This window comes from Dipodomys merriami, unplaced genomic scaffold, assembly GCF_024711535.1.
Source record: "Dipodomys merriami isolate MVZ:Mamm:240054 unplaced genomic scaffold, mDipMer1.0.p SCAF_1891, whole genome shotgun sequence".
NCBI lineage: Eukaryota > Metazoa > Chordata > Mammalia > Rodentia > Heteromyidae > Dipodomys > Dipodomys merriami.
The window spans coordinates 79,158-90,488 of record NW_027203261.1 but is presented as its reverse complement, the minus strand read 5'-3'; the positions used below and the strand labels follow the sequence as shown (position 1 = coordinate 90,488).

Sequence of the window (11,331 nt, the reverse complement as noted above, 5' to 3'; positions counted from 1 at the left end):
GCTGAGATCTGAGGATTGTGGTTCAAAGCCAGCCTAGGCAGGAGAGTAGTCCGTAACACTCTTAGCTCCAGTAAACCACTCAGAAAACTGGACGTGGCACTGCGGCTCAAGTGGTAGAACGTTCACCTTGAGCTGAAGAGCTGAGGGACAGCACCCAGGCCCAGAGTTTAAGCCCCACGACCGACCAAAAAAAAAAAAAAGTCTTTGTGTGATGTACAGTTGGCCCAGAAAAGGGATTTCCAGGCCCTAGACTGTACACATGAGTGTTTGCAAACGTAAGCAAAACAAAGGCATCTCACTAAGGCATTACTCTCCAGATGATGTAAGAGCCGTCTTATTCTAGCAATCTCCTCTAGACATGCAGGAGTAGCATCATTAAAGTAAAAGTTGCCAAATTTCTTCCTCCCAGTTCTGTTTAGTTCAAAATACAGTGCTGCAGTTGGTTTATTTTTGAAACCGTTATATAACAAAGAGTACTTGTAATTGATTATAAAGAATTTAATGCTCCTGTATTTTGTTTTGCCACTAAATTAGAAAACTATACAATATGCAAACTAGTTGATTATACAGCTAGCATGGCTTTGCAAAAAAGAAATACGCACCTGTATCACAGCCATGGGGCTGGGATGAGATCTGGAGGATTGCCGTTAGTAAGTAGTCAGCCGGGAACCGTTTCCAAGCTCCGTCTCCAAAATAGACAACAAAAAAGCAGGCTGAGCTGGGCGCCCATGGCTCACACTTGTAACCCTAGCTGCAAAAGGGGCTGAGAGCTGAGGATTGTGCTGCCAAGCCAGCCTGTGCAGGGGAGACCCTAAGACTCAACTCCAGAAAATTACTCAGAAAAAGCTGGAGGTGGTGCTGAGTTTAAGTGACAGAGCGCTAGCTTTGAGCAGATTAAGCTCAGGACAGCTCTCAGTCCCTGAGTTCAAGCCCTAGGATCAACACACACACACACACATGCACACACGCATGCACGCACGTGTGCGCGCGCGCACGCACGCACGCACACACACACACACACACACACACACACACACACACACACACACACACACACACACACACACACACACACATACACATACTGGGCCTCAAGTGTTAGAATACAGGTCTAGCAGGTGCAAGACCTGAGTTCAGTCCCTGCCCCCCATTACTGTCTTCCCCAACCTCCTCCCTCCCACACACAAACACTGGGGCTCAAGTGTTAGAATACAGGTCTAGCAGGTGCAAGACCCTGAGTTCAGTTCCTGCCCCCCATTACTGTCTTCCTCAACCCTCCCCAAGAACTGTGGGTATGTCTTCCAGAGTGTAGACAAAAGGAATGGGAGGGATGGTAGGGGCAGTAAGAGAAACTCCAGGAAAAACCTGAAAGCTCTCTTTGCTCCTCTTGCAGCAGTAACTGGGGGAAGAGGGAAAATGGCAGCAAGACCTTTGCTTCATTGACCAGCCATTTTCTGTTGTTTGGGCTCTGTGTTTTTGGTGGTAGTGTAGATTTTAAGAAGTCTCAGTATTTAATCTCTCTCTTTCCTCTTCTCTCTCAGGAGTTAGAGGCAGCTCTTCACAGAGATGATGTGGAGTTTATTAGCGATCTGATTGCCTGCTTGCTTCAGGGCTGACATCAGCAAAGGGATATCAAGTGAGTAACTACTAACTGTGCTCTTAGCACATATTTATCGCACAGGGATAGCTAGCCAATCATAGCATCTACCCCTAGTCCATATAAGACAGTATACCCTAATGCATAATATGCAAATGAGCTCCCAGGCTCTGTGTCTGCGCTTTCTTTTTTTTTTTGGCGGGGGTGGGGGGGGTGGGGGGGGGAGGTCCGGTCATGGGGCCTGAACTCTGGGCCTGGGCGCTGTCCCTCAGCTCTTCAGCTCAAGGCTAGCGCTCTACCACTTGAGCCACAGCGCCATTTCCGGCTTTTTTCTTTTTGCTTATGTGGTGCTAAGGAATTGAACCCAGGGCCTCATGCATGCAAAGCAAGCGCTCTACCACTGAGCCACCTTCCCAGCCCCTGCTCATTCTTTACTGTGATGGTTGAGTTTGCTTTTCACAAATCTGTTACCATTTACTCGTAGCTACACCAGCTGCCACTCAAGTGTAGAATTTTTGTCTCTTGTTTGTGCCTATTTCTGATTTTTGTTTGAAATATTGGTGAAATACCGCCTAACAAAACGATAGAGTTTTCTATATTTCTTGCACTTGTGTCTTCTGTTGTCCACATAACCTGGTAGCAGTAGCATAATTTACTTGGTGCCTCTGGGCTCTCTGATGCCGTTATAACTGGCAAATAAATAGCTCTCTAGTGTCTGTGAAGGCACTAGCAAGTAAATTTGATCAATGTTGACAAAACTGTTTTGTGCTGAGATCTGTTTTCTTGGTGGTGGTTGTCTTTGGAGCCTGGGATGGGCTGTGTTGTACAGGCTAGTCTAGAACTCCTGGGTTCAAGGGGTTCTCCTTGAAGTTCTCACCCTTCTGGATAGCTGGACTACAAGTATGTGCCACTGCACCTCACCTTTCCCTTATTTTTGGAAAAGAGCCCTGACATTTGTTAGCCTTCCCTTTTGTAGAGCCCCTGCCTAGCATGCATGAGGCCCTGGGTCTGTTTATTTCCTCTTGCTGCACAAATAAACACTCCCCAAAGTAGAGATGCTGGATTCTGAGGAGGGTCTCATGGTTCTCTGGGCCCTTGTGGACTCTCCGAAGCTCCTTGGCTTTGCTGGGGTGCACGGCCGTGCCAGGCCCATGTCCCCCTGAGAACCAGGAGCAGACTCGCCCCGGCCGATAGACACGACAGGTGAAAAGGTCGAGCAATCAGCACAAGTTGCAAAAGCATTATCAGAGATGTATTTTTATAAGTACAAAAGAAGGAAAACTGAGGGTACATGTAAATGGACAAAATGTACAAAGCAGTTGACAGGCTGCCTCACACAACTCAGGAGCGCTGTTCTGTCTCCTGGGCAGGGAGAGTGTCGGTGTTCACATTGATGGGTGATTGGGGTTATCTGCACTGTGTGGGTCCAGCACTTGCACTTGTAGAGCAGGGGTCTGAGGTTACATGCTTTCAGAGTCGTAGGAGCCAACAGCTCTGGAGCACGCCCAAGTTCTGCTAGTAGTAGAATATTGCCTATCTTCTGTTCCCCAAGGTTGATGATAAGCACCTGGGTTCTTCTGTTCACTCTTGCTGGGGTTTCTTTTTCCATTTTCTTCTCTAGTATACACAGGGGTGTTTTTGTTGTTTTTGTTTTGTCAGTCCTGGGGCTTGAACTCAGGGCCTGGAAACTGTTGCTGAGCTTATTTTGCTCAAGACTAGCACTCTATCACTGAGCCATGATGCCACTTCTAGCTTTTACTGTGTGTGTGGTACTGAGGAATTGAACCCAGGGCTTTATTCATGCTAGGCAAGCACTGTACCACTGAACCACATTCCCAACCCCACTTTCTTTGTTTTGTTTTGCTTTGCTTTCAAAAACAAAATCTAATACTGAAAGTTTGTCCTTTAAACATTATCTCTTTGGAAATTACAGTGCTCCTGCTAAATGTGTTTATTTGAACTTGTGACATCATGCAGTAAAATCACATATCTTCAGCATACAGGCCACTTCTGTGTGTGCGCATGACTGGGTCTGTGTACTGGTTTGGGGGTTTGAACTAAGGCCTGGGTACTGTCCTTTGGCTTTTTTTGCTCAAAGCTGCCTATCATTTGAACCACAGCTCCACGTCTGGCTTTCTGGTGGTTAATTGGAGATAGGAGTCTCATAGACTTTTTCTGCCAGGGATGGCTTTGAACTAGGAGCCTCATGTCTCAGCCTCCTGAGTAGCTAGGATTACAGATGTGAGCCACTGGCACCTGGCAGGCCAATGGATTTGAACAAATGAATGTGCCATGTAGTCATCATTCTGCTCAGAAACATAGAACATTTCCATCTTCCCAGAAAGTTGTCTTTGTAGTTGCTCTCCCATGTAAACTGGTCTGGCTGTCAGCGGCCTCAGTTTTACTAAGATACCTTGTGGTAGTGTTGTAGAATTTATGCTAATGGGACAACACACTGTCAAGTCCAGCTTCTTTCATTCAGTGCAATGTCTGCAGAATTCTTTGGGATTGCTGTTTGTATTAATTTGTTCATTTTGGCCAAGTGAAGGATTAAATTGTATCTAGTGAAAAATAAATTGCAAGCTGTTTATCCTTTCCATGTGTTGCTTTCCATGTGTTTCCATGTGTGTTGCTTTTGAGGTTGTTACGATAAAGCTACTGTGAGTATTTGCATGCAAATGTTGCTGTAAATGTGTTTTCATTTATTTTGAGAATTTCTGAATCTTATGGTAATGGTATGTTTAACGGCAAGAAACTGCCAAACTCTTTTTCCAAAGTGGTTGTGACATTTTATATTTCTACTAGTGAAATAGGAGAAGTCTAGTTGCTTGCTCTATATCTTTACCAACATTTGCTCTTTTAATTTCACCTATTCTCTTGTCTTTAAGGTAGTAACTCACTGTCATTTTAATTTGTATTTTCCCGATGACCAGGAATGTTGGACATCGTTCTTGTTCATTTGTACATCTCTTCTTGGTGAAACATTTACTCACATCTTTTGATTACTTATGTTCCGTTAGGGGTATTTACTAGTTTGTAGATGGAACTGTTTAGATTTTTTATGCAGTCTGGATGTAAGTCCCTTGTTAGACATACAATGTCAAAGTGTAAATATTTGCTCCTAGTGTGTATTTTCCATTTATGTTTTTAAAGAACAAGAGTTTTTATTTAGCTGGGCACTGATGGCTCACACCTGTAATCCAAGCTACTCAGGAGGTTGAGATCTGAAGGTTGTGGTTCAAAGCCAGCTCTGGCAGGAAAGTCCTAAGACTCATCTCTCCAGTTAACTACCAGAAAACCAAAAGAGGCTTTGTGGCTCCAAGTGATAGAGAGCTAGCTTTGAGTGCTAGCCTTGAGTGAAAGACCCCAGGGACAGTGCCCAGTCTCTTGAGTTAAAGCCCCATGACCTCCCTCCCTCCAAAAAAAGTTTCATTTAGTTCAAGTCAATGTAATATATTTTTTCCTATATATTTCACATTTTTTTCTGTGTGCGAAATCAGTGATACTACAAAAGGATCATTTTCACATGCTTTCTTTTAGCGATTTTTCCAGATTTAGCTTCTTATAAGTTGTCTTCTCGCTGCATTTAGGGCTAGCATTTTCTGCCGAGATAAGAAGTCCCAGGATTTTTTTCCTTTGGCTGTCTTGATTTGGAGCCCTACTGTTCCAGATCTTAGCCTTCCTCAGAATTGGGATGACAGGCGTGGAATGCCCAATTCTGTGTTTGTTGGTTGGCTGGCCTCAAACCATGGTCTTCCCAGGTCATCTCAGCCGTGTGATGTAGCTTGGGGCAGCACCTGTGTGATGTCTTGTTGTTAGGTGTTTATAGAACTTCTCTAGGTATTCTTGTCAAATCACCCCATTTATTATTGCAAAATTCCAATTTCAGTATTTTTTGAGTTGGTCCTAAGATTAGCTCACAGCTGGTGCTGTATGCCTTGAGCCATACCTCCATCTAGGATTTTTTTTGCTGTTTTTGTTTTGTTTTGTTTTAGATAAGAATCTCAGGTTGTCTGTTGGGCTGGCTTTGAACCATGATCCTCAGATTTCATCCACAGGCTTAGCTACATTGTAAAGTCCTGTCCAAAACAAAACAAAAGATCTGTTAGCTATTTTGGCCTAGGTTCTGTGATCTTAAAGAAGAAACACTTTCAAGCTGGGTACCTGTAATTCAGGAGTCTGAGATCTGCAGATCAAGCCAGCCTAGGCAAGAACCTATGAAACTCTATATTTCCAATTAACAAGTAAAAGTACCAGAAGTGGAACTGTGGATCAAGTGGTAGAGCCCTAGCTTTGAGCAAAAAAGCTCAAGGACAGCACCCCCAGGTCCTGAGTTCAAGCCTCAGGATTCACATCTACCCACACAAATAAAGGATAGACACTGTCAGTCAGTGGCTGTGGCTCCAGTACTGGGGATGGTGCACTGCTGCGCTCTACCGCAGGCCTCAGATTATCTTATACAACCTCTTCACTTGCTGATTTACAAGAACTCCTGCTAAATATTGTCTCATCAATCATGTGCATGCATTAGTTAAGCCTCACCAATGCTTGAAGCGTGTGGAAGGAGGCGATTCTACTTTTCACTTAGTCTGCATTGTGTATGGTTCTTTGCCTTAGTAAGGAGACTGGATACCTTTTCATGTCCCTGACATGTGCTTCTAAGAGGTCAATAGCTGCCTGTTTTCTATGATATCCCAAACACATTGCAGCTGTTAAATCAGTTGCTTTGCCTAGTCATGAATTCTGCCAGTTCCAGCCAGCTGACCCTTAAAAGTGGCCAGTACCCCAGCCCTCTGCCTCTGTCTGTGGGCTGGCCAATAGAAGGGAAGTGTCGTCTGTCTGAAGCTGGCTGAAGAGCTCTTTGCTGACTTCTATCAAGTGGCTAACCTTGGGTGTTAGAAAGCAGTTGACTCATCCTTGTTTTCATTCTCTTTCTACTGCTCTGTCTTGGTTTCTTTGCTATAAGAAACAGGTAACTTCAAGTAGGTCTTCGTCTCTTTATTCATGCAATACTAACTTACAACCAGTGGTCTTTCCTAATATTTTGAATAGGAAAGTAAAGAGAAAATGGATCTTTAAGAGTATTTGGAGGCTGGGAATGTGGCTCAGTTGTAGAGTGCTTGCCTAGCATGCATTTGAATTCCTGAGTACCACATACACAGAAAAGACCAGAAATGGCACTGTGGCTCAAGTGGTAGAGCACTAGCCTTGAGCAGAAGAATTCAGGGACCATGCCCAGGCCCTGAGTTCAATCCCCAGGCCTGGCATGTACACATGTACGCATGCACGCATGCATGCATAAATAAATAAATAGGATGAGCAAAAGATTAGACAGTTGTCTCCACTTCGTAGTTTGCTGTTGACTTGCGTGTGCTGCTGCCTGTGTTTTAAGAGTTCTCTGTGGGGAGCTCTTAGGACACGTTTATCTTCTTTGGAACTTCATGTAGTTGGTCTAATACATAAAGCAGCCAAGACCGTCAGATCCTCCTTGTTGCCATTGATAAGTTTGTCAGCTCTCAAGCCACAGCTTTGTGTACATTCATGTATTTTTGTCTGGGCCTTATGGATAGGCCTCAGACATTCCACAGCTACCTGGAAGACATTATCAACTACTGCTGGGAGCTTGAGGAGGGGAAACCCAACCCCCTGAGAGAAGCCAGTTTCCAAGACCTGCCTCTTCGTACCCGTGTGGAGATTCTGCACCGCCTCTGTGATTACCGGCTAGATGCAGATGATGTCTTCGATCTACTCAAGGTGCTTCCCTGAAAGCCCTTTCTCTAGCACAGTAAAAACCCAGTAGTTGAGAATGGAGCTTTGAAATCAGAGCCTAGACACTGTCCCTAAGCTTTTTTGCTAAAGGCTAGTGCTCTACCACTTGAGCCACAGTGCTGCTTCTATCTTTTAGTGGTTAGTTAGACGTAAGAGCTCTTGGATCTTTTGGGGGGGGGGGGTGGTAGGAATTTGAACTAGGGCCTGGACATTGTCCCTGAGCCTTTTTTGTTTTGTTTTTGTTTTGCTCAAGGTTAATGCTTTACTACTTGAGCCACAGTTCCACTTCTGGCTTTTTGGTCATGAATTGGAGATAAAAAGGCTCATGGCCTTTCCTGCCTGGGCAGGCTTTGAGTCATGATCCTCAGACCTCAGCCTCCTGAGTAGCTGGGATGACAGACATGAGCCACGGATGCCCGGCTGGCAGGTGTCCGGATCATACAGGATTAGACCTGGTGATGACTTCTAGTCCTTTCTTGGTCATGTCATTTAGAAGTAGTCTTCATTCAGGACTCCAGCCTAGGTCAGGCCCTGGGGTAAATTGGGAGTCTCAGCTGGAGCAGAATGTTGCTGTGGGTTCTGACTGAGCTGCCATAGTGGATTACATGGGACAGAGCCTTAGAACATCTTATCCTACCCACTACCTTTTGTGTACATATAAAGTAAATCTAAGCCAGGTAGTCAGACCATTCATTGGAATTCTCCGTTTTTGGAGGGGTGGGAGCCGTGGTTGGGGTAGGGAACATTTCAAGTATTTCTATATCTTGTTCTTCGAAGAAGGTACCCCCATCCCATTCTGTGTTTTATCTGCCCAGATGGAAAAATGATATCCTGTACTTGGCATTTTGAAACAGGTGATAAGTTCGTGTATTGAAGTTTTCTTCCATTTATTTAGTTCATTGTTTTCCCCAACCCTCCTTCCTTTTCTGCCAAGGGTCTGGATGCAGACAGTCTCCGTGTAGAAGCTCTAGGGGAAGACAATTCAGGGGCACTCTACTGGTATTTCTACGGAACATGAATGTATAAAGAGGATCCAGTACAAGGGAGGTCTAATGGGGAACTCTCCTTGAGCAGGTAAAGTCTTCAGTGTCAAGGCTGTAATAGCTACATGTAAAAATGTCTTTAAAGTTACATGCCTCAGTGCTGGGTTGTGGCTTAAGCCATAGAGCACCACTTTGCAAACCTTACGCCCTAGGCTCAAACCCTGGTACCACACATACATAAAAGAAGAAAGCTCATACAAACAAAGAAAGCTAGAACTTTATTTTCTAATGAGGGGAATTAACTGTATCAGCATTCTTGAAGGGAGAGTAATTTCATATACAAATAAAAAGGAGCAGGGCACCAGTTGCTCACACCTGCTATATTTCCAGACATGTTTAAAATATGTCCCAATCAATCTCACCCCTTATATCAATTTCCTTTCCCCCTTCTCCCCTTCCTACCATCCCAAAACAATTTCAACATGCTTCCTTGTTCAATTTTCATAGCTGCAAGCCATCTCTTTCAATCAAATTTATACCCTTCCAAAATATGTTTCAAAATTATGCACCCTTGGCCTCTTCCTCTCGGTCCCATATTGAACTCGAGTTGGAAGAGGCCAGTCCGGTCTCAAAATGGAGGTAAAACCGCCGCCCGGGTCGCCCCCAGCCTGACTCTGGCTGTCGCTCCTGTCACTGGGGGGAGGAGGGCCATGATCCAAAGGAACCAGAGCAGCTGCGGAAGTTGTTTATTAGTGGTCTGAGCTTCAAAACTACAGATGATAGTTTAAGAGAACATTCTGAGAAATGGGGCACACTCACAGATTGTGTGGTAATGAGAGATCCTCAGACAAAACGTTCCAGGGGCTTCGGTTTTGTGACTTACTCTTGTGTTGAAGAGGTGGATGCAGCCATGTGTGCTAGACCCCACAAGGTTGATGGGCGTGTTGTGGAACCAAAGAGAGAGGTTTCTAGAGAGGATTCTGTGAAGCCAGGAGCCCATCTAACAGTGAAGAAAATTTTTGTTGGTGGTATTAAAGAAGATACAGAAGAATATAATTTGAGAGACTACTTTGAAAAATATGGCAAGATTGAAACCATAGAAGTTATGGAAGACCGGCAGAGTGGAAAAAAGAGAGGATTTGCCTTTGTAACTTTTGATGATCATGATACAGTTGATAAAATTGTTGTTCAGAAATACCACACTATTAATGGGCATAATTGTGAAGTGAAAAAGGCCCTTTCTAAACAAGAGATGCAGTCTTCTGGATCACAAAGAGGTCGTAGAGGTGGATCTGGCAACATTATGGGTCGTGGAGGAAACTTTGGAGGTGGTGGAGATAATTTTGGATGTGATGGAAACTTTGGTGGAAGAGGAGGCTATGATGGTGGAGGTGGTGGCAGCAGAGGTAGCTATGGAGGAGGTGATGGTGGATACAATGGATTTGGAGGTGATGGTGGCAACTATGGTGGCCGTCCTGGTTATAGTAGTAGAGGAGGCTATGGTGGTGGTGGACCAGGTTATGGAAACCAAGGTGGAGGATATGGGGGTGGTGGAGGAGGATATGATGGTTACAATGAAGGAGGAAATTTTGGTGGTGGTAACTATAATGATTTTGGAAATTACAGTGGACAACAGCAATCAAATTATGGACCCATGAAAGGGGACAGTTTTGGTGGAAGAAGCTCTGGCAGTCCATATGGTGGTGGTTATGGATCTGGTGGTGGAAGTGGTGGATATGGTAGTAGAAGGTTTTAAAACAACAGAAAAAAAGGCTACAGTTCTTAGCAGGAGAGAGAGAGCGAGGAGTTGTCAGGAAAGCTGCAGTTTACTTTGAGACAGTCGTCCCAAATGCCTTAGAGGAACTGTAAAAATCTGCCACAGAAGGAACGATGATCCATAGTCAGAAAAGTTACTGCAGCTTAAACAGGAAACCCTTCTTGTTCAGGACTGTCATAGCCACAGTTTGCAAAAAGTGCAGCTATTGATTAATGCAACGTCGTGTCAATTAGATGTATATTCCTGAGGTCTTTTATCTGTTGTAGCTTTGTCTTTGTCTTTTCATTACATCAGCTATATTGCCCTGTGAATTGTGGTAGTGGTACCAGGAATAAAAAATTAAGGAATTTTTAATTTTTCAATATTTGTGTAGTTCAGTTTTTCTACATTTTAGTACAGAAACTTTAACAAAATGCAGTTTTGAAGGTGTTTCCTTGTGAGTTAACAAGTAAAGATCATTGTTAATTACTATTTTGTATGAATTTTGCTAAAGTTAACTGTAAAGAAACACCTACTGACTTGCAGTTTAAGGGGAATCTGTTCTCATTTCCAAACCATGATAAGAATGGGCGCTGACATGTGGAGAGAATAGATACTTGCATGTATGCATTGTGTGTTTTAGATACATAGGATTGGGTATTTAAATTAGCATATTTGTGAATTTAATAGCATTAAGATTACCTTCAAATGAAAAAAAAACCCTCAAAATCCCTATTTGTGCATTTTCCTTCAATGTAATCATGGTTTTAGTGTGTTTTAAGATTTGCAGAATCATAGCTGTGTTTAGAACATCTCCATTCTACATTTACCTTGATCACATTGAGAATGACTGCTACCATAGTTTTGGAGTGTAAAGCATGTCTGCTGCCCTCTATTTAAATTTGTAAAGGGTAGGGGATGTTTTCCCCATCCCTTTAGAAACCATTCTTAATTTTTGATTCAGGACCAATAAGTGTGCAATGTCTGAGCATATTAATGGATACCTGATTTTATTCTGTTTTTCCTTTGAGACCCCTGAGGCCTATAAATTTTATTACTTTTCTTTCCTTGGTTTAATTTCTCCATGCAAGTTTTCAGAGGAAGAGAATAAAAAGACACTTTATTGTCATATCCTTAAAAAAAAATTATGCACCCTCTACTATACCTTTGTCTCTGAGTCTCTTTTGTAATTTGGTTCAGCAGTATAGTAATGTGTATGCTATTTA

General features: G+C 43.5%; 1 protein-coding gene and 1 pseudogene across 5 annotated transcripts in view; both read left to right on the top strand.

Annotated features, from left to right (window-relative positions):
- The first annotated feature begins 1,122 nt into the window (after positions 1 to 1,122).
- The window catches only part of LOC138830326 (hepatoma-derived growth factor-related protein 2-like), a 43,351-nt gene continuing 33,142 nt past the window's right edge, over positions 1,123 to 11,331 (top strand). For 3 of the 5 annotated variants that reach the window (XR_011372991.1, XR_011372992.1, XR_011372993.1), the window contains exons 1-3: positions 1,299 to 1,636; positions 7,168 to 7,351; positions 8,301 to 8,440. Coding sequence is in view for 1 of the 5 variants with exons in the window: in XM_070026712.1 (XP_069882813.1) it covers positions 8,385 to 8,440 (56 nt within the window). In the remaining 4 variants the exon portion in view is untranslated. Of the gene's footprint in view, positions 1,637 to 7,167; positions 7,352 to 8,300; positions 8,441 to 11,331 lie in introns of all 5 variants that reach the window. The other 2 variants (XM_070026712.1, XR_011372990.1) reach the window with 2 other exon arrangements.
- On the top strand, positions 8,447 to 11,325 carry LOC138830325 (heterogeneous nuclear ribonucleoprotein A3-like; annotated as a pseudogene).